Raw genomic sequence first — 21,681 nt, forward strand, 5'->3', positions numbered from 1 at the left:
ACAATGTGTGTGTCGTTTTTTTCTTTTGCAGGTCCTCCAGCTGTGACAGATCACACACAGATGGCTGGTAAGTCTTAAAAATGTTCACAGCTTTAAAAGGTTTAGAACACATACCTGAAATACGGACAGAGCCTGTATGTCACGTGGAAACCTATGCCCTCTAGAGGACTAAGACTGCATATGCTCTTTTCCACATTGCCACCATATTGGAAAATTCCATGTATTCCATGTCTTCTATGTACTAGTGGGGAATTGTAATCTTACCAAGTAGTTAAAAACACACACATTGGGGGGATTGTTGTGAACTTCTGTATTTGTGATTTTTGTATAAAAGCATCAGAGGTTAATAAGTAAGAAATCTTTGTCATCCTCAGGGTAAAAACATCTAATATATCAGGCCACTGACTAATGATTGCATAGTTTCTTCAGGGGGAGGGGCTTAAGCTTTTCAAGCCTGGGTTAATGCTAAGATAAGTTTCTTCTTTGGTTGTTAATATCAGTATTTTTGTAAATAAATAAATAATTAAATAAATTGCAGATTGGATGAAGAGAATTATTCCCTCCAAGTGTACTTTCTCCTTTGCATCTGTGCCCCAGAAGGTTCAAAGGTGTGCTGGATGCGGTTTGGGGTCCCATTTTTTGGTTAAAGGATATTTTGCTGTTTGTATCTGATATGAGATCAGGTGCTGAAGGCTTGTTCTTTCTCTTTTCTTGGTTCTGCTTGTTCTCTGCAGGTTCAGTTACTGAACAGTACAACCCATCTGGTCAGGGTCCTGAAGGTTTGTTATCATCACAATCTTGACTCGAATCTTTACAATATTTCATTTAATACATTTTCTCTATCACTGAAGATGTCCTGAGCAGTCTGATGTTTCCTGTTTAGTTTACACTTTCTTTGTATTCAATGTTCATCAAACCCTGAAACTGATTTTTATTTAAAAGAACCTTATGTCAGGGTCATGAAAACCCTGCAGCATCAGTACTGGATGTGTTAGATCTGTCCCTCCAGATCCAGATAGTAAAAATCCCCACATAAATTCATTATGTGTTTTAACTCATACCAGAGGGTATAAAAATGATCCAAAATATGATCCATTATTTAAACCGTCTATTGTAGCATGCAACAGAGAAGCTTTGCAAACACATGCTGGAGCATGTTGAAAACGTGTGTTAATTAATATGTCTGTTCGGAATGTTTTTATTTTTATTGTTCTCATGTGAAGCTTTTCACTGAATCTTAGTTTCTCGTTCAGGTACAGAAAATGTGGAACTGGAGGATACCTGCTGACTTCCACATCAAACCGCGAGTTCGCTTCCTGCGTTACCGTTTCCAGTGTACCGACCAATCAGCACGGCCAATGAAATCTGACCCCTCCCACTAGCTGTAGGCCCCTCCAGTGAATGGCAGCAGGTGTTTTTTTTGTTTGTTTGTTTTTTTAATATTTAAAAATGTCGGTTTATAGACATTTATTTTGTCTTAGAGAATCATGGAGGGAAAGTAAAGAAAATTAGTCTCAACAGTGTGCTGATTCAGATTTGATCTGATGACAAAAAGGAAGTGACATGTTCATTGTAAAACATGGTTTAAAAATTCTGTAATAAATGTGTTTGTTGAACATCAAAACTGAGAATTTGTCTTTTGCCCAAACTGGTCACTAAACTGTCGTCCTGGATTTTGTGAGCTCTGAATAAATCTTATTATTCATCACTGATTGAAGAAAATAAGAACAACCCCACGTTTCTTAGACTCCATTTCTTCTGCTATCTGGACCACCACGCCACATGATGTCCGTCTAGTTGACACAGCCCGGGTCCACATCACCCTGAACCCTGGTGAAGGTCTGGTCTGGTGACCCCAGTACGACACTATAAACAGATTACTGGAGGCCAGCGTGATCATCCCATATCAGTCATCATGGAATATGCCAATACTTCCCGTCTTTATGGGCCCAGGTAAGGGTAGATGAATGGTACAGGATTTTAGACCCGTGAACAACACCACAACACCAGACGTTCTTCATCCCACTGTAACCATTTGCTTTACTCATCTTCCTGTTTAGGTTTGGAGGCAAAGTCACCCTCTACAATGTAGGCGATTGTAAATTCTCCTTAATTTTCTCTGCTCATGTTCTACATCCTGCTTCTATCATTTAAGAAACATTTCTAAATTGAGCCCTATGGTATCTCATTCTGAACTGGAGACTGTTATTCGTGCATTCATTTCAGCGTAATTGGACTACTGTAATTCACTGTTTACATGTGTAAACAAAAACTCCCTGGAGCGTCTGCAGATTGTCAAAAATGCTGCAGCAAGGATTCTGACAAAAACATCTAAGTACTCTCATGTAACACCATTGCTTATACAGCTGCACTGGCTCCCCGCTGAATTCAGAGTCCATTTTAAGATACTGGTTCTGACATTTAAAGCTCTTCAAGGACAACCACCAGCCTACATCATTGACCTTTTACAGCCCTATGTCCCTAGTAGGTCCCTGAGGTCTTGTGATCAGGGCCTGCTTGTTATTCAGCATATAAGGCTGAAAACCAAGGGAGATAGAGCTTTTGCCACTGTGGCCGCCAGACTGTGGAACGCTCTTCCTCAGAACTTAAGATCTGCGGACTCAGTGATCACTTTTAAAAAAACAACTAAAAACACATCTTTTTAGAATTGCGTTTTGTTAACTTTTGACTGTTTTTGTTTTATACCTTGTGAAGCACTTTGTGATCTTTTATCTAGAAACGTGCTATATAAATAAAATTTTACTTACTTACTTACATAATTGATTCAACCTGAGTACATTTATTCGAATTGTTTTTATTAGAATTTAGACTGAAATTAAGTTTGCATTTCCATCTAACTAATATGATTTTATTGTATTATTATAGCACAAGGTTCAGTTAGCGTTGCAGAATTTCTTTTTTACTTTTACTTGAGTAAAGACATTGAATCATTTCTTTAACTTTTACCAGAATATTATTTTTAAACCATGTCTGCACTTTTGCCAACACTACTCTCTATGCTACTGAAACTTATTAACCTTAGAATTTATCCCAGAGAACAGTAAAATGAACCTTTGATTATTTAAATTTTAACTATGAATTTGCTGTATTCTTCTTATTTCAGTTGCTCCAGGGGTCTTAACAGCAGATTATCTGCCTCCATGTCCTCCTATCCCAGCATTCTCCTCTGTCACAACAGTCCTCCCTCTCTACATCCATGAACCTCCTCTGAGGTCTTTCTATTCTCCTTGTGTCTAGCAGCTCCATCTTCATCCTCCTTTGTCCAGTGTATCCATTCTTCCTCCTCTGCACGTGCCCAATCTTACCTCACCTCTCTGTATCCAAACTGCTCAAAGTGGGCATCCTACACATTACCATCATATGTCTAACTACATTCTCCTCTAACACCACCTCTCACCACCTTTTAGATTGCAGTCTCTGCATACAATACAGTCCATCTGTGAGTACCTTCCTCCCTCTTGATGAAGTAAATGTTCACCAAATCTATTTACATCATTTTCTCACGTCAAAGGAGCTTGCAAAGAAAAGTGTCTGGACTTCTTTAAGTTACTTGAAGACGTTTCAACTCTTATCCGAGAAGCTTCTTCAGTTCTAAGGTCAAATGGTGGAGAGTCCCAGATATAAACCTAGTGGGAGTTTCCCCCCACAGAGGGACAAAAGGACCCCCTGATGATCCTCTAATCACCTGAGCCAAGGTGTGAAACTGGGTGTGGGTCCCAATCAGCCAGAGTTTCGGGTGTGTTCATTGTGAAACCTGGCCCCACCTTATCATGCGAATTCCTGAGATCAGATGGCCCAGGATGTGAGTGGGCGTTAAGGCGTCTGGGAAGGGATCTCAAAACTGGATTATAGATGGCAGAGAGTTGGTGTAACCCCCCGCCTCTGTTCAAAGATGGTCGCTCACAGTGGACATAGATGGCTTCTTTCACTCCTCTTTCAAACCATCTGCCCTCTCTGTCCAAAATGTGAACATTGGCATCCTCGAAAGAGTGTCCTTTATCCTTAAGATGCAGATGGACTGCTGAGTCTTGTCCTGTGGAGGTGGCTCTTCTGTGTTGTGCCATGCGCTTGTGAAGTGGCTGTTTGGTCTCTCCAATGTAGAGGTCTGGGCATTCTTCGCTGCACTGTACAGCATTTCCTCACAGTGCTGCTGTGTATGTCAAAGAATGTGCAAATGTGAAAGACAAAGGCTATGCTTTAAACTGGATCTGGACTGATACATTTAAGCTTCCTGTTCCACAGCCAGATATAGCAAACATGGAAATCAAATTAATTTTGACTGACTGAAAAGATATTTTTTGTGTGTGTTCTATTCTAGTAGCTGCAGGGGGTAAAAGGTCTGAGCTAACTTTACAGCTGAGCTTCACTGACTGTTGTTAGAAAAGTAGCGCTTACTATAAAACATGGTTTCCTAACAGATAATCTATCAGGCTGAAAACATGCTGGAAATAAACATAGTTGAGGTTAAACTGAAACTCTGAACTTTACCTGCTCCTGACCAGGTGATCTGTTCAGCATCAGTTAACGTGGTGATTTAGCTTACTCACACATTCATTTCACTTTGTAGAGACAACGCAGTATTACCAACCTTATGACATCCTCACAGTTTGATTTAAATCAACCAGTCATTCATTCACATGCTGCTCTTTAAAAACATTTTATTGAATCAAAATTTTACACTCAGAATACATCAACATTTCATCTGCCCTTTGACCCCGTCTTTGTCCTCTCTACACGTGGAGCGCCATCATGTTACCCTGGAGGACTCGGGTGGATTTACCACTTGCCTTAAATATAATTGTACTATATTAACAGATGTGTTAATACTGAAGGGAGCTTTCTGTTTGTTCAGCTCTGACCATGTGACCAATAAAATATCCTCAGAACTTCAGGTGTTTCTTAGCCATCAAAGAGACGACTGGTTCAGGTGAGCCACAGGTGACTTGGCATACAGAAAAGCTGCTCAGTAAGAATGACGACATCACAGATGAGCCCTGTATCACAGCACTGAGCCTGAGATGTGGTTGAGATCTCGGCCTTTGTTTAAACTTTAACCAAGTGAAGCTGTGAGGAATGTTAACCCTGTGTCTGATGACATAACAACGTGCAACCCCGACAAATTCAAACAAAGTTTCCTTAAACTGGCCTTGCAAACACAAACACAATTGGCAGCACGGACCATCATTTGGTTACCTTCAGAGTTCCATCCATGAAGCTTCTGCAGACAAGAATCTCAAACCTGATCCAAAGCATCTCTAATATACAAGTCAAAAAAGGCGCTCATACCATCTCAGACATGTCTCTGCATTATTTCTGAAACATGGGGACACAGCAGTGAGCAGTGATGTGAACTCATGTTTCGGGAACAAACTGAATATAATAGTAATATAAACTGATGGAAACAAACTAATGAGAAATAACACTGATCCACATGGCTCTTTCATATGGGTGGGCAGTCAGTCAGGTCGCACAGCACTTGTTGATAAAACTCCAAAAATATTCTGATTCTTTTCAATCTATTTTACACAAGAAAATAAAGACGACCATAAAATCTGACTTCAACATGCATTCAACAGCAACAAAGGCTTCCATTTAAGCTTCAACAAAGAAAAGAACAAGAGTAGAAGAAGAAGACAGATTAATATCAATAACATCTGTGTAATAAAAACACAACCTTTGACCTATCGACTGTTCTCATCTATTGCTGCAACTGAGTCAGTGCTCAGGTGTCACATTGCTATGGTTACTCGAGAGGTCAGAGGTTGGAGTCCAGATTGCCGTGGTTCAACAAGGTGATGCCTGGGTCCTCGGTGTGGGGGTCAGAGCTGAGAAATGGCTCAGTTTCCAACTCCAGCAGCGCTGGCAGGTCAGCCCCGCTGTCAGATTCAGACGTTTGGACAGGTGTATACTGAACCAGCTGCTTTCCTGCACCAATCAGAGAGCAGCACAGTGTCATGACATGACAACAGACAGGTGGATGGAGCAGCAACTTACTGAAAGCATGACTCACCCGTTCCGCTTTCTTCACTTCCCTTAGGAGCTTCATCAGACAGCAGCTAGTGGGAAACGGTAACATCAGTGAGACAGGTCTGACATCATCGGCAACAGTACGCTCTTATTTTTGAAACAGCAGACCAAAGAATGTGAAATTTGCAACTCACGTTGTCCAAACTGTCGAGGTCAAAGTCTGCAGGCGAGCCAGATGAACTGAAAAACTAAGCACACACACCCACACAGTTAGTGACACACAAACACAAGTGATAATAATGTGAGGTGGTAACAAGAAGTCAGACTAACCTCAATAAATGGAACTGTATCCAAGGAGAACGTCTGTGTGTTGAGTATGTTCTGCAGGTTCTCTAAGCCGCTGTCGATAGTATCCACATGATCCAAAAGCTCAGACCTGAGGCACACAGGTGAGACAGGTCTGATGTTAGGTCACATGTCTGCCGTTATTCTACATTTTCCTTTATGTCTGCAGAGATCCAAATAAATACATGATCTGCATGTCAACTGTTCCACACAGGTGAGCTCAGTTTGAACCTGCCAGTTCTCTGCTGTTAATAATCTTATGCAAAGGCTCCACCCCTCACCGTGGCCACACACAGTATTTCCTGTAGTCAGAACATGCCTGAAACATTTCCTGCTGTGAGCCACCTAAGAAACCTTTTTTGACCTGTTGACCGGAGTGCTTACTTCTGCACTTAATATTGACCAAATATAATCAATTAACTATCTCATGACCTCTGACATCTGATCAGCTAAAGAAGCTGATCTGGACCTCACACATTTGACAAGAAGAAAATGCAGAATGTCACCAGAAGACTTCAAAACTTTACAAATATTTACAAATCAATAATTGTTTGTAGAGTTAGTGATTCACTTGTCAGGTTGTGCTGAGAGGAACCGCCAAACATCAGGTGGGAGTCCACCTGCAGAGGGAAGGGGGCGTGGTCTGAAGGAAGCACAGGGGTTTTAATGACACACTTGTCCTGCAACAGGACCATCACCTAAAATGTAAGACAAACTGAAACCACACCATGGTTAGTTAAGAGGCTTTCAGATAAGGCAGCGCTGCACTTGCCATTCAAGTGGGCTGAATAGGAGGAGGTTCCTAAACTTGTAGCACAAACTTCAGACTGAGGTCTAACTCGCACACTCCTGACACAAGCTTGCAATCTGCATTCAGCAGAACACTTTCAGTATCCTGTCTGAGAGCCACTTTCCAGAAAGACGCTCAGAATGTCAAGGTGACGGATGCAGGGGGTGGGGCAGCTGTTCAGGGAAGCTGCAGGTGTTTGTTGGGGCAGTTTCTGGAGAGATGCTGGGGAAGCTGTCAGCAAAGGGTGACGGCTTCCCCAGCGTAAGGGTGGACTGAGGACAGTTTAGAGAGACGGTTTGTTGGGCAGCTCTTTGCAACCTCGAACACAGTTTCAGCTTTAGTCAGAGCAGGGCCACTGTTGGGGAAATACTTGGGCTAACTCTTGGTAAACACTCATAGTTGTTCATTGCAGGTGGTACTAACTCTATTAGAAGTCTCTATGAATGTTTCACAACTGCATACTGGTGTAGTCACACTTACCTGTCAATACAGGCGATGGCTTGACATTTCTTCTGAGGTGTTGTTGTGCTGGGGGCTGTGTTTGCTGTGGTAACAGAGGTGAGTGATTGGGTGGATGAGGCAGAAGACAGGGGGCCAGTGGAGACGGGGCTCATCACCACAATGGGACTGGCTGCTGAGAGAAAGATTTTTATTTACCAGAAATGCTCTGAACAGGAATCAAACTGCTAACCACAAACTTAATGTCTACCAGTGGGAGCACTGCTCGTGGAGGTGACTGGGGTGGGTGGCTCATTCTCCTCTAGGATGGAGTTAATGAAGGTGGTGGGGGAGAAGGGCGTGTCCACTGGTGCAGCCACTTCCTCCAGAACAGGACACACCTCCACCTCCGGACTGGACGGCTCCTCTTTGATATCGACTGATTGGCTCTCTCTGCAAGGAGGTTATGCACTCTGACTTCTGAAGGATCAATCACTTACTGACTAAGCAGGACTAATCTGATCAGTACTCACCCTTGGTCCGTCCAATCACTAGCCAATTCATCTGAACCAGATGTGGCCATGTCTGTGATGTCAGAAATGATGGGTCCTGAAGTCACAGAGGTGTCCGCTGAGAAGAGATTGGCTGCAGCCTGAAATGAAAAACACAAAAGCACAAGTGACCAAGTGAGGACAAAGATCTGCACAGGTAGATATGAAGAGTCTAGTTTTCAAAGCTAAAGCTAGACAATCAGCTAATGTCACTCTGAAAGATAATCACCGCTGACTGTGCAGCTCTGAGTGAAAGATGTACATCAGAGACAAGTTACCTGCTCCAATGAGAAGGGACGGCTATATTTGGGCATTGAGTGGGTGTTGCCAGAGTCGTTGAGCATCAGAGGACTGCAGAGAGAGTTAAAATGAATAAACGAAAATGCAAAACATGTAGCAGCTTAGGCTGCTGCCCCTGCGACCCGGCCTCGGATAAAGCGGATGAAGATGGATGGATGGATGGCAAAACATGTACAGACGAAACTGAATTTAAGGTCAGGTATGAGAGGGAAATGGAACTGGTACTTCAAAATAAAAGCAAAAGTCTGAAATTTGGGCAGTTGGATACTCATTTGCTTGAAAATGTTCTTAGCAGAGAAAATCTCACAGCATCCAATCTGCACTTTGAAATTATCTAGTGTCTAAGTCACAATTGTAACATTTTGTGGTGTACAGTGTAGCATTTGTTGTAGTATCTATGGTATCAAAAAAACACTTGCATCTTCCTTTTGACTCCTAGCAGTCTGTTGGACTGAATGAGAGACACCAGGAACTGTATGAGCTGGAGAGAGAGAAAGACAGGCAGAGAGTTCATTAATGTTAAGATAATGTCTGACAACTATGTGGCATCACTCTCCCCTGAGGTTTTCATATTTTTAGACGGATCACATCAGGTGTATTATTACAGAGTTCTGCTAATTGGAAAGGTGTGGACAGTGAGAACAGGTACCTTGTTGACAACTTTCTGCTGCTGAGTGTGTTTCTGTCTCAGACTGGCCACCTCTCTCCACAGAGCCTCGTTCTCACTGAAATACAAAGTCAGCCTTTAGTCAACACTGCCGAGTGGTTTCTAGCCCCGATTCTGGTTTGGTACTTACTGTTTCATTGTGACGATCCTGGAGTCGATGGTTTCTTGTTTTCCCTTCATCAACTGGACATCGTTCAGGATCTTATTCACTTCCTCTGCAGAGATTTTCGCATCATCCTGACGCACTGATGACACCTGTTCCAATCACAGCATACCGTTACCAAGGAGATGGACAGGACAGGTCAGATTGGGTTCTGAGTTCGTAGTACCACATGCACAGCGATAGATTAAAGGCCACTCTGACCCCACATTAAGGGGGCTATACAAAGTATTTATGATTGATTAGCTGTATCCTGTGATGTCACACAGCACTCTGAATCATCACCTTTCAGAGTCTGCCTTTAGTCTATCACCTGTCTGCATTTTTAGGTATTCTCTGGTGTGTGAGGCACTACATACGTTGGTGACTTTGCGTTTGATGTTCTCCAGCAGATGTTCTTGTCCTCTGATGAAGAATGGGTGCTGAAACTCTGTGTCATCTCTCTCTGGTTTCACCAGACCACCCTGCTCGATGTGCACCACCTTACGGAAACCATCTGAGAGAAGTACCATTACACCATCAATAAAGGATGTGGACACCATCAATACAATGCTACACTCGCTAATATCACAGCTGCTCTTTCTGGCTCTTCCATAGTCCAGATGCCTTTGCATGCACAGTGCTAGAGGTGGAGCATGCACAGGTGGGCCTGTCCTTTTCTTCTATCCTACTTTTTATAAAGATGGTTCTGCTGAGTGTTGAGAAAAGTTCAGCTTTTCAGCATACCAGTCAACTAGCACTTCTTCAGTGACATGGAGAAAAAGAAGTTGCTCATGCACAAAGATCGTCATGATGAACGATCAGCTTGATATACACAAACCGGTACCTCCAGGGCACAGACCAGTACCGGTCTGTGAGTCGTTTGGTACCGGACCACGAGAGTTGAGGCTCAGGTGTGAAATTTGTGGTTTTTATCCGTTTTTATCGTTAACTCTGTTTCCCTGGGTCTTTTCCCATGTGTTATGAATAAATGTTCTTTTTTGGGGGGTACCGATATTCGTTTTATTTGTTGTATTTATCCACGACATCCGTGAAAATATTGTCGGACATAAACTAGTCTGTGGCGCAAAAAAGGTTGGGGACCACTGGCTTAGCTCGTTAACTGCTATCTTCTCATTAACTGCTATGTTAACTGCAGGCTACCTTGCCTTGTGATGACTGGTTGTTGCTGCTATGATAATTACAGCAGCAAAGAAAACCCGCTAAACACCAGACATTTCACTCATATCTCAATGTTTCTTCACAAAGCACACCTGATTGGATGAATCTTCTTTCCCAAAAAATAAATCAATAAAAAAAAAAAAAAAAACAGTGGTGATAGCCCCAGCTCTGAACAAGCTACCATTCAGAGGTGGGGCTAACACACTGATGATTCCTTGCTGGTTACTCACACATGTTGAGTTGGCGGATAAAAGAGGCCATGTTGTTGTGCTTGAAGAACTTTGGCAGAACTTCTTTGGAAAACCGCCCCTGGTCGAACACATGGAAACTGGTACCACTCTTATACAACAAGAGAAAAAGAATCTGTATTATTGTGGTGGCTGTGATTCAGGATGCAAAGCCGGTCATCTGTTAATCAGAAGGTTAGTGGTTTAATTCCTCTCTGCTCCATTCCTTGGGCCGCAAACTGAACCCTGAGGTCCGGGTGCTCTTCGATGCGTTCATTAGTGTGTGACTGTTCGACAGAAAGCGCGCAGGTTGAAAAAAGTGTCGCATGAATGTGTGTAAATGAGACATGGTGTATAAAGCACTTTGAGTACTTGAGTATTAAGGAATGTATAAGAACCACTCCATTTACCTTATAATCAACCGATTAAAACAGAGACTATATACGCTCTTACGCTCTCAGGAATCTCCAGGAATAGATCTGAAAATCAGAGCACACTGCTAACACTTTAATCTCAGCTGTCTGCTCTCCTGCAGACTGTGTCTGACCAGCTCACAGTTTATTGATTATTTCAACATTTTTGCTTTTTGTTTTTTTTGCACATCAGGCGCTGATGAATAGATTACTGATTGGAACTCTTATTTAAACAGAACACACTGCAGATGAAAATGAACTCTTTATTTGGATCATCTATCCATGGAAGAAAAACAACGACATAAAGAGAACCCATTAATTTTGGGGACTTGTGATCCATATCCTGCCGCGGAAGCTTTATTTAAAGGAGGTGAAGAACAAGAAAATGTTTGTTGTTAAAGCAAAAGTAAGCTCTACATAGCTAGCTTAATTATGACAACCCCAATCAGGATTTTTTTTTTTCTTAAGTATTTTTAATGATCTTTAGGCATGAAAAAAATTTCTTGTAACTTCATTTCTTAAACATGTATTTTTCAAATAGTTTTTTACATGTCCACTTAGGTGGACATTTGGAATGGGTGGCAGGGTATGGGGTGACACATCAGTGTCCAGTGTAGTGGTTTATGTGCAAGTATACCATCAACTCTGACACAAATACAAGAAAACAGCCTTTGAATAGGTGTCCACTGTAGTGAGCACTGTGTGTGAAAGGGTTAAACACAAACTACCAAATGTAAATCTTACATTTTGTTGACTTGGATATTTACAGTGTAGTTCCAGAAAAGTTCAGGTAGTATTAATTTGTCACAATAATATCATGTCATAACAGTAAAGTTGACCGAGTATTTTTCTAATGCCAGTTAAATCATTCCTGCACTGCACAGCCAGGGTTGTTGTGAAAAGCAGATGTAGCCAGTAAGAGTTAGGAGGTGTGCTTACATGTTGGTGCCATAATCAAAACTCCTCTCTGGCAGTTGTAAATAAATGTTGATTACTGCATCTGATAGCACAGCAACTATCTGGCACTTTGGTTTCTAGTTAAACTAGGAGACGTTCACAGTGAGGCTGGAGAGCAAAGGACCGCAGTATTGTTTTTGCCATCTAGGTGGGCGTGTGGCAGTAATGAAAACCATGGATTAAAGGTTCATTTTCCTTTTTAAACTACACTAGGAAATTACACTTGAGAATCTTTAATCTGGTGTTACATGACCTTCAGCTGTGGGCGGAGCCTAATAGTTATGCAATTAAAAAAAAAAAAAAAAAAAAAAAAAAAACACCTAAAAATCAGGAAAATAAAGATGGAGACCTCTTGGTGATAAGTGGCTGATTTCAGTGCAACTGGTAGTTAACACCTGCAGCTGTACAATGTGTGGGCTATGACACTACAGTGACATCAGCTTATTTGAATTCAGGCTTTATGCCAATCACCAAAACAGCTGCTGGGATCAGTTTGTCAGAAAAACAACCGTCAACTGATCATTTACTGACTAGCTGATGATGTCTGAAATCATTTGACCTCTGACGTGAGATCTGTTAGCCTTAATAGCTCACTGAAGCCAAGCTAACTGAGCTGACCTCTTTTCCTTAGTCAGTAAATAAAGTTTGTCAACAAACCTGTCTGCATTCCAGTTTAAATAAAGTTGTGTCTGTTTCTGCAGTGTAATTAAAGTTAAACTTGTCTGCGTTAGCTGTTAGCTGTTAGCTATTAACGTGCGTACCGGACTCCAACAGATGAGCGGGTCGGTGTCCGGGTCCTCCACTAGGGTCCACAATTTGGTCAGGAAGGCCGGGACGTTCCCGCTGCTCAGCACCGCCCCCCCTCCTCCGGGATATTCCATCTGAGAGACGAAAATCGAGCACACACCTGAGCTAACGACGCTAACTGCTAGCTGCGTCAGAAAGAAAACAACGAACTACGACTCGGGTCCTTGATCTGACTGGGACCGTGCCGGTTTGGTCCCGCTGCTGAACTCAGAGTTCCCCGCGGGGCTGCAAACAGACGTGCTGAACTTTATTTCACTTAGAGCAGCGACAACTCCGCAAATCCGATAAAACACAACTGCGCAGATAGCTGCCCAGCGCGGTCTGATGGCGTCAGCACAATACGTAACCCTAACGTTCTGTCGCGCTGTGATGTGATGAGCAGTAAGGCGGATTATTATTATTTATTTATTTTTAACTTCATTAGCAATTCAAACATTACAGATATAAATGAGCAAAAGACAATGTCAGGGGGTTTCGTGTAATAACAATTAGACACAGGCTAATCACAAGATACCAAACAAGGAGCATAAATGTATAGTTTTATTGCTTTTATATTATGAGAATGTTGTCATTTAATTTATTCTGTTGCAAAACAAAATCAATCTCATCATCTTCCGATAGGTTCTGGAGCAGTTATCCTTGTAACTACATTAATTCCTTCAGTTTTCCTTTGTTTTGCTGTTGAAAAGCCATACTCACTTAAATATTTAGCGGCTTCAAATTTGAAAAGCTCCCAGTTTTGACAGTAAACATGACTGGCTAGGGATTTATCCCAGAAACATTTAATCAATAACAGAATATCTTCAATTCCTGTCTCATGTTTTAGAAGGGAATTATTAGGTTTCTAGTAGCAGCTCCTACGCGCTTGGGCAGCATGAAGACTTAAAGAAACCTGAAGTGATACCGCTTTGTGTTCTGTAAGTGGAGTTGGCATTATATTGACTATTATGTTATTCTTATCTAAGCAATCAGGGACTAACCAGAAATCAATACAGGATTTAGAAGAGCTGGATTTATTATTCCATGTAGAGTTTGGCTTTAGGGTTCTTAACTCTCCAAATGTCTATTAAAAGAATTTTTTGCATAAATGTATTTATAGCAGAGTTATTTGAGCAAGGTGGGCATCTGTCTAAGGAAGGATCTATTATATTAAAGTCACCTCACACTAATAACAGAAGATTAGGGTATTTGATAATCAGAACAAAAAGCATGTTTCTGGGGCGTCCAACAAAAAGTATTTTTCTGACTTAGAGTTAAAACTGTATAGATTGGCAAGAAGAAAGACATTATCAACACTGATGGTAAATTCTAACACATAATGACCTACTGGGGTATACTTCAGAGTGTATAACATTCTCATTAAATTTGTTCTTCTTTTTTTTTTTCAACTTTAATTTTTATTAGTTTTAGTTAACATTGAAAACGATACAGTAAAGAAAATTACAAACAAACGAACATATATGCAGTCTGGAGTTTACACTTCTTTTTCCACCTATCAAATTTCTTTTTATGTTGTGGTTTTGGTGCCATTTCGGAATGCTTTCCACTTCCTCCATTGTCTATCTTTACATCCCATCAGTCTAATATTGAATGTGATTTTTTTCCATCTCTGAGATACCCTCTACAATCCTAATCCAATCTTGTTGAGCAGGAGGGTCTGGGTGTAACCACTTCTTTCTGATTGCTTTTTTAGTTCCGGCTAGAATTATTTTTACCAGATATAAGTCCTCCTTTTGTATCTGTTCCTTTATGTTTCCAAGGTACATCACTTGACAGGTGTTTAGGAGTGCATAACCCAGATTATTATCTATGGTCATTTTAAGGTCTTCCCAATACTTTTAAATTTTTATGCACTTCCAGGATACATGTGAATGATCTGCTTCTGTTTCTCCACACAGTCTCCAACATCTCTGTGGACTTGAGATCTGTTTACTTTTTATTTTGGATGTAATGAAAAAACGCGTCAAATTTTTCCAGCAAAATTCCCTCCACAACGGCGAATTCGTTGTGCTGTGTTGTATTTCACACATACTAACCCATTCCTTCTCTGTTATAGTTATGGCAAGTTCAGCTTCCCATTTCTTTTTAAGGTAAAAGGTTGTGTCCTGTCTATCTTCTTCTAAAGATCTATAGAAGGTGGAAATTGCTTTGAATTGTTTATGTTCATAGCAATTTTTTACTAGTCCAATAACACCCAATGGTTTTTCAAGCCATTCAGTCTTTATTTGCTTTACACAATAGTCCCTTACTTGCAGATATCAAAAAAAAAATCTCTATTTTCCAATTTGTATTTATTTTTTAGTTGTTGGAAACTCATTAGTGTTCCATTTTTCATTAGAGTACAAACTGCTGTAATCCCTTTTAACTCCCACTGTTTGAATGTTTGGTCCAATTGTCCCGGCTTAAATTTTTTATCATGTCTAAACCATCTCAGCAAAAATAATTGTTCTTTTAACTGATGTTTTTCTATTACTGTGTGCCATATGTCTAATGTAAATTTCACAATTTGATTCATTCTACTTTTGTAAGAGGTCATTAATTGTTTGTCAGAGATAAAAATTTGAATTTTGTTTCCCTCAATTTCCTTCCACCGTGCCTCATAATCTGGTCTAAATTGGGCTGCGTAAAAGTATTCCCTTAGGTTAGGCAAAGCCATCCCTCCCTTACACTTCGGGAGTTGCAATGTTGTTAACCTTGTTCTGGGCTTCTTCCCATCCCATATAAACCTTGACATCATCTTATCCCATATTTTAAATTTACTTTGAGGTATAGAAAGTGGGAGTGATTGAAACATGTAAAGCAATCTTGGGAGAACGTTCATCTTTATTATTTGGATTCTAGAGTAAAAAATTTGTAGGTATTTTTCTTCAGGAAGGTGTAGTTTTTAGCTTTTCTCCAGATCTGGTCGCAAGCCGATCTTGTTGAAAACCGAATGATAACCAACCTTGACTTCTGATTTTCGTTGTAGCGGCCCAAGTGATGAACTACATCAACGCTGTCCCTAAATCCTGCACTAGTCTACCCGACAACGGCGCAGCAGATGTCAAAAACCTCTGATGTTATTTCTGGAAACTGACAATCATGTTAAACCAAACATACCAACTGTACCCCAAACAAACAGAACCCTACTAGTGTTTCCTTATTTTTAAATTCTAACAGTGAATTGAAGATGCTCAAAGACATTATGGAGAGTTTTATTGATCGGGGTGAAAGCACTCTTCTGATCAACAAGTTCACCAATAAGTCATCAAATGATCAATATGTTCATATGTACATCGATGGTTTTTGGCTGAACAACTATTAAAATATCTTGCATTTTATAAGGGGGTGGGACAACGGTGAACAGTTACAAGAACCAATTTCGTTTCACATGGTCATGTGGGACAGCAGCTGGCAGGAGGACTCTTCATTCCACTTCAAACATCTGGAGCCCACACTCGAAAAAAACCCTCAAAACCACAACTACGACGATCTTGCTGCTGATGAAGAAGAGGATGAGGCTGATGAGGTGCTTCCAATGTATCTCTGCAGGAAGTGGTTAAGGCTGAAGACCACACCCCAGCCGATGGCAGGGTCCATGTTGATGAAACCATCTAGGTTCATCTGGCACTCTGAGGGGAAAACGCAGCCCAGTATGATGACATCATAACTACATGGTACACGCGATTACACACGCTAATAACTGGGAAGTCATGTGACCTGCAGTGCATATAGGGGCATACGTAGGGGGAGGCATCTTCCACGATCCATCAGAGTTCCTCATGTGAGATCGATCAGATGCGAAGTTCAACAGGAAGCTGTCAGCAGGAACCACACGAAACTTCCTGGCAGACAGAAGGGGAAATTGTAACTATGATGTCACTCAGGTGTGTGTAGTTTCCTGTCATGATGCTCAGCTGTGTCTTACCTGTGGTATTCTGGTCTGATGTCACTCTCTGAGCGTAAGGCTTGGGCAGCGTAAAGCTTCAGGCTGCAGGGAAACGAGAGCGTTGAATCCAGATCATACACTAGAGAGTCCGATTGATCTGCCTGCAGCAGGATCACATGGTAGTCCTGAAACAACGATGTTATCTTTAATGTCATTTTGACATCATTTGTGTTTATGTCTGTGCTCTCACAGTATTAACAGTGACATCACAAACCCAGATAACCGGCAGGTCTCCGTGTCCAGACTTCTGCTTCCACAGAGGAACCTCAAAGGAGAACAAATACAGAACATCAGCTTTAGAACCTCACCTGAGATGTTTCAAAAAACCTGAAAAACCAAGTGGATGTTTTTAGTTTTTAAGTTCATGTGTTATTGTAGGGTCTTTACCTAAGAATATAAAGCACCTTTTGTTTGGAGGCACCTTTTGTTTTTGCGATTTGGTGCTATATATGTAAAACTTAAATGACAGATGTCTAAAAGAGCATGACAGGTGTTTCACAGAACCATCCTTTAATCCATTTTCTGCCACTTATCCGCATTCGGGTCACGGGGCAGCAGTCTGAACAGAGAAGCCCTCACCCAAGCCACCTCCTTTAGCTTATCCAGGGGGGCGCTGAGATGTTTCTAACCCAGCTCTGAAATGTAATTTGCCTCCTCCTAGCATTTCATGCGCAGAATAACTCACTGTTAATTCACCTCCAGTTATCCAGGAGGCATCCTTGCAGGATGCCCGCACTACCTCAAACTGGCTCATGGAGGAGCAGTTGGCTGTATTCTGAGTCCCTCACGAATAACCAAACTATCTCTAAGAGAGAGCCCAGCAACTCTTTGAAGGAGACGCATTTCATTCAGTTTCATTTATATAGTGACAAATCCCAACAACATTTGCCTGAAGGCACTTTATATTGTAAAGTATATACAATAATAGTTTCTTCATAACCTCTCAGACCGGTTTCCTCTTTTTCTGTATTTCTTTGGTATAGTCGTGATTAACCTAAGACGGTCCAGCCTTTCATATGTTACTTTTTGTTTCTATGCCTGCCATATTATGTGCTTTTTAACCTGGTACTCCAGGAAGCAAACAATAATAGCTCAGTGGGCCCTTTCACTGTGTGTGTTTACATTCTTGGCAATCTTCAGCAATGAGCAAAAAAAGTTTGTCACGAATCCTATGCTGTCATTTCTTCCAGACCCCTCAGGAATTCCGTGTACCCGTATGCTGTTGCGTCAATCTGGACTCTAGATCATGACATTTAGCAGCTAGTTTAGCCACTTCTTGAAGTGCAAGACAGCAGTCCTACGTATTGGTTTAATATGCATGCTGAAGGATATATCCTGATCAAAAATGACTCCAAGATTCCTCACAGTGTTGGAGACCAAGGTAATGCCAACCAGAGTAAGCATATTGTTAGATACCATATTTCTATTATTAGGGCAAGTACAATGAGCTCCGTTTTATCTAAATTCAGAAGCTGAAAAGTTAGAGGTCATCCAGGTCTTTAAGACATTCCTGCAGTTTAACTAATTGGTCTGTTTTATCTGGCTTCATGGGTAGATAAAGTTAGGTGTGATCTGCATAGCAGAGAAAATATGTGCTATGCCTTTTAATGCTCCTATCACATAACCCCGTGGAACTCCATAATTAATCTTGGCGACGTCTGTAGAGAGGACTGTCCATGTACATAAACAAATTGGAATCTATTACATAGATATGATTCAAACCACTGCTGCGCATTATGTTTAATACCTACAAGCATGTTCCAATCGCTGTAATAAAATGTTTCCCCACCACCTGCTCCAACTCACCACCAGACGGTGATTAATTGACACAGAGCAGCAGATCTGATGATACAATTACAAAATCCATCAGCTTCATTTTAAATCTGACATTATACTGGCATTTGGTTCTCACCGTTCTCGTCTCATTGGAGATGAAGATCACAAACAGATGTTCCAGCGGTGCGGTTCTCTGTTTTCTGACATAGTCACAGAGTTTCCAGACATTTTCTTCACTGCAGAACAAGAACAGACAGAAGGGCAACAGACAGTCAGCCTGTAGGGCTTCCTGAAAGTTCTGAAGGATTAGTGTGTCCTGCTGATCCATCTGATCGTTTTTATTGATGGCTAATAGAAAATGTTTCACCAAGTCTTTAAGTCCAATTCCAATTCCACACATTGCTATCAAAAACATTCACTCCTCAGTCAGAACCTACACAACACAGAGAAAAACACACACCTGAGGACAGTCAGGAAAAAGGGATGAAGAACTTTTCAGACCGGAATCTCACTGAACCTGAAAAGAAAGTGCTAGCCAAAGGACTCCATTTTGCCATTTCTCCTCAACAGTTGCCCACAGTGGACCTCATCACAGCCACAGAAACCGCCGTACAGATTAATAAATTATCACAGACAGAAGCAGAGCAAATCAAGATGAAAGTTTCAGCCACCCTCTCCAGTGCCAAAGTCCCTCCGTCTAACCTCACAATACAAGAAAAGAAGGCCGTCGCTTCCCCGAGCAAAGACCACAACATCACCATATTACCAGCTGACAAAGGAAGGTGCACCGTGGTCCTAAACACAACAGATTACCACACAAAGATCACTACTCTCCTCAGTGACAACAATACCTACGAAGCCTTAAAGCGAGACCCCACAAGCAGCTACAAAAAGAAAGTTATAGCTTGCCTTCAAGACCTTGAAAAGGACAAAATCATTGAGCGCCCTTTATATCATCGCCTAAACCCAGGGGATGCCATACCCTGCATTTATGGAGTTCCTAAGATCCACAAAGGAAGCTGTCCCACTCAGACCCATTGTTAGCGGCATAAACTCAGCTACTTACAACATTTCAAAACACCTAGCTACCATTTTAGCACCTCTGGCGGGGACCACCCCATATCACATCAAGAACTCCACCGACAAGGTCCAGAAACTTACCCTGGATCCAGATGAAACCATGGTGTCCTTTGATGTAGTCTCTCTCTTCACTTGCATACCCACCACGGAGGCCGTGGAGACTGTCAGAAAACGACTACAAGAAGACAGCTCCTTGGAAGACAGGACCAACTTCACCCCCGATCAGATTTGCACACTGTTAGACTTCTGCCTTACCACAACATATTTTAAATACAACGAGGGTTTCTACAGGCAAAAACATGGCTGTGCCATGACCTCCCCGGTGTCACCCATTGTAGCCAACCTTTACATGGAGGAAGTGGAAAGAAAGGCTCTTGGCTCTTTCAAAGGAAGAGTACCCAGCCACTGGTACAGATATATAGACGACACCTGGATCAAAATCAAAACACAATCAGGACCCTACACCATCGGGGAGAAAATGCTCTAAGCCTGAAGGGAAAAAGAAGGAACACACACATGTTAATGAAGCTATTAAAACAAGCGGTTATTCTAATTGGGCTTTCATCAAGTCTGCAAAGATGCACAGAAAAGAAGATCCGGCACCAGCGAGGGAGGATAAGAAAGAAAAATGCAACAACATTGTCATCCCCTATGTAGCCGGTGTATCAGAAAAACTCCAGAGAGTCTTCTCCAAGCACGACATCCCAGTTTACTTCAGACCCAGCAAGACACTCAAACAAACACTAGTTCATCCCAAAGACAAAACTCCTAAACACAAACTTAACAATGTAGTGTATGCTGTACAGTGTAGCGAGGAATGCCCAGACCTCTACATTGGAGAGACCAAACAGCCACTTCATAAACGCATGGCACAACACAGAAGAGCCACCTCCACAGGACAAGACTCGGCATCTAAGAGGACAAAGGTCACTCTTTCGAGGATGCAAATGTTCATATTTTGGGTCCTTCACTCTAGTTAGCAGTGAGCGCAGCACACGCCACGTCCGATATGAAAGGGCCTTTCATATCAGATCAGGAGCGCTGATATAAACAAACTGAAGCAAGAGCGGCAATAGCTCTGCAACTAACACACAGCAACAGATACACATATAAGAAGAAAGTTGTGAGTATGATTGTTGTATTCATTCTTAATGTAAATTGATAATGAATGTGTGGATTTGTATGTTACCATAGCAATTTACTGCAGGAAACAATCATATTGATAAAGGTTTGATCACTGACCTGTAAAAAAAATAAAAAATAAATGAAAGGGCCTTTAAACAAGATGGGGCGATACTCAAACTGACCAGCAGATGTCACTGTGGACATGGGTTTCACATTTTTTCGAAGCCTCGATACAGTTCGGTTGTATGTTTGTTGATAACCTGATATTAACACTGTTTAAAGGAGGATTATTATTCCTTACAACGTTCTTGTGATTTTTATTCTCTCACTGACAAATTTAAAGAAACTGCGCTAAAAATTAAACGGAAATCTGAACTAGCCAATCATTGTAGTTGCAGCTGCTTTGACCAGACGTGTGTTTACAATTCTCAGGAGCCAAGTAATGTTCTGACACAGAGCCTGCACGTCACCTGTTGCAGGTATGTCGGGACTCACCAGTAGCAGCTCGTGTACACGCAGTCCTCGCGCGTCGGAACGAGTCTCCGATTCATGATCGGGTGTTACACTGAAAGAGCTCCAAGGGAAACGGACTGACGCCAAATCCGCTAAGGAAAGGGGACTTTCAAATTAAAAGCATCCACAAAGTAACAGACTGGGGTCCAACTGCTAATTTCACTTCGCTGCCGCCACAAGAAATTAGCTTCAGTGCTTCCTTAGTTACTTCCTACATTAGAGACGCTGCATCCTTCATGAAAGGAGAACACCGTTTACAGCAAAGCACTATGGGAGAAACAAACTGACCTCTGAACCTGTTAGCTAGCTTAGATTTTCAGAGAATCACTACTTTAGCAGTATACAGTCCCCATTCACTCAGCTTAATCTCTTAGAAATTTTAATTTTTGTAAACATCTGCACTGCAAATTTTTCAAGCTTTAATTAGATTTTTGATAAAATACTTTATCAAACTG

The 21,681-nt window shown here is 41.5% G+C and overlaps 2 protein-coding genes and 1 long non-coding RNA gene across 7 annotated transcripts in view; 1 reads left to right on the top strand and 2 right to left on the bottom strand.

The window, feature by feature from the left end:
• Window positions 1–781, top strand: part of LOC106456375 (uncharacterized) — a 1,536-nt gene extending 755 nt beyond the window's left edge. Inside the window, exons 2-3 of the long non-coding RNA XR_001290519.1 lie at window positions 32–67; window positions 735–781. This is a non-coding gene — a long non-coding RNA (uncharacterized LOC106456375). The remainder of the gene's footprint in view (window positions 1–31; window positions 68–734) is intronic.
• Window positions 782–4,659: 3,878 nt separating this feature from the next.
• hsf1 (heat shock transcription factor 1) lies at window positions 4,660–13,163 on the bottom strand. Of its 2 annotated transcripts, none has more exons than XM_013913751.1 (15): window positions 12,759–13,163; window positions 10,631–10,739; window positions 9,599–9,735; window positions 9,210–9,334; window positions 9,062–9,137; window positions 8,832–8,893; window positions 8,391–8,463; window positions 8,095–8,213; window positions 7,833–8,014; window positions 7,604–7,754; window positions 6,905–6,976; window positions 6,319–6,424; window positions 6,183–6,236; window positions 6,032–6,077; window positions 4,660–5,946 (listed from the first exon to the last, which is right to left on the bottom strand). In XM_013913751.1, the coding sequence occupies exons 1-15, from the start codon at window positions 12,876–12,878 to the stop codon at window positions 5,777–5,779; spliced, it is 1,602 nt and encodes a 533-aa protein (XP_013769205.1). In that variant the 5' UTR covers window positions 12,879–13,163; the 3' UTR covers window positions 4,660–5,776. The 2 variants fall into 2 exon arrangements, with proteins under 2 accessions (XP_013769205.1, XP_013769204.1); XM_013913750.1 differs by having other exon boundaries at window positions 7,604–7,757.
• A 2,819-nt stretch (window positions 13,164–15,982) lies between these two features.
• On the bottom strand, window positions 15,983–21,474 carry ntaq1 (N-terminal glutamine amidase 1). Of its 4 annotated transcripts, none has more exons than XM_013913733.1 (6): window positions 21,209–21,474; window positions 18,645–18,744; window positions 16,947–16,997; window positions 16,712–16,833; window positions 16,504–16,628; window positions 15,983–16,415 (listed from the first exon to the last, which is right to left on the bottom strand). In XM_013913733.1, exons 1-6 carry the CDS (start codon window positions 21,262–21,264, stop codon window positions 16,267–16,269), a joined length of 603 nt encoding a protein of 200 aa, XP_013769187.1. In that variant the 5' UTR covers window positions 21,265–21,474; the 3' UTR covers window positions 15,983–16,266. The 4 variants fall into 4 exon arrangements, with proteins under 4 accessions (XP_013769187.1, XP_005744771.1, XP_013769186.1 ...); XM_005744714.1 differs by having other exon boundaries at window positions 16,712–16,857; XM_013913732.1 differs by having other exon boundaries at window positions 16,923–16,997.
• Window positions 21,475–21,681: the final 207 nt, after the last annotated feature.

Source organism: Pundamilia nyererei, unplaced genomic scaffold (assembly GCF_000239375.1).
Source record: "Pundamilia nyererei isolate P.nyererei 1_Seehausen unplaced genomic scaffold, PunNye1.0 scaffold00148, whole genome shotgun sequence".
In the NCBI taxonomy this organism is placed as follows: domain Eukaryota; kingdom Metazoa; phylum Chordata; class Actinopteri; order Cichliformes; family Cichlidae; genus Pundamilia; species Pundamilia nyererei.

Coding starts and splice junctions, on each gene's coding strand:
- hsf1 (XM_013913750.1), bottom strand. CDS start 12,878: ATGGAATATCCCGGAGGAGGGGGGGCGGTGCTGAGCAGCGGGAACGTC. Junction 9,736..10,630: donor TATCCGCCAACTCAACATGT/GTGAGTAACCAG, acceptor TACTTCTCTCAG/ATGGTTTCCGTAAGGTGGTG. Junction 6,425..6,904: donor CTCTCAGCACAACCTGACAA/GTGAATCACTAA, acceptor TGTGTGCCTCAG/GTCTGAGCTTTTGGATCATG.
- ntaq1 (XM_005744714.1), bottom strand. CDS start 21,264: ATGAATCGGAGACTCGTTCCGACGCGCGAGGACTGCGTGTACACGAGC. Junction 16,998..18,644: donor TCTCCAATGAGACGAGAACG/GTGAGAACCAAA, acceptor TTCTCCTTTGAG/GTTCCTCTGTGGAAGCAGAA. Junction 16,858..16,946: donor GAGACCTGCCGGTTATCTGG/GTTTGTGATGTC, acceptor TCGTTGTTTCAG/GACTACCATGTGATCCTGCT.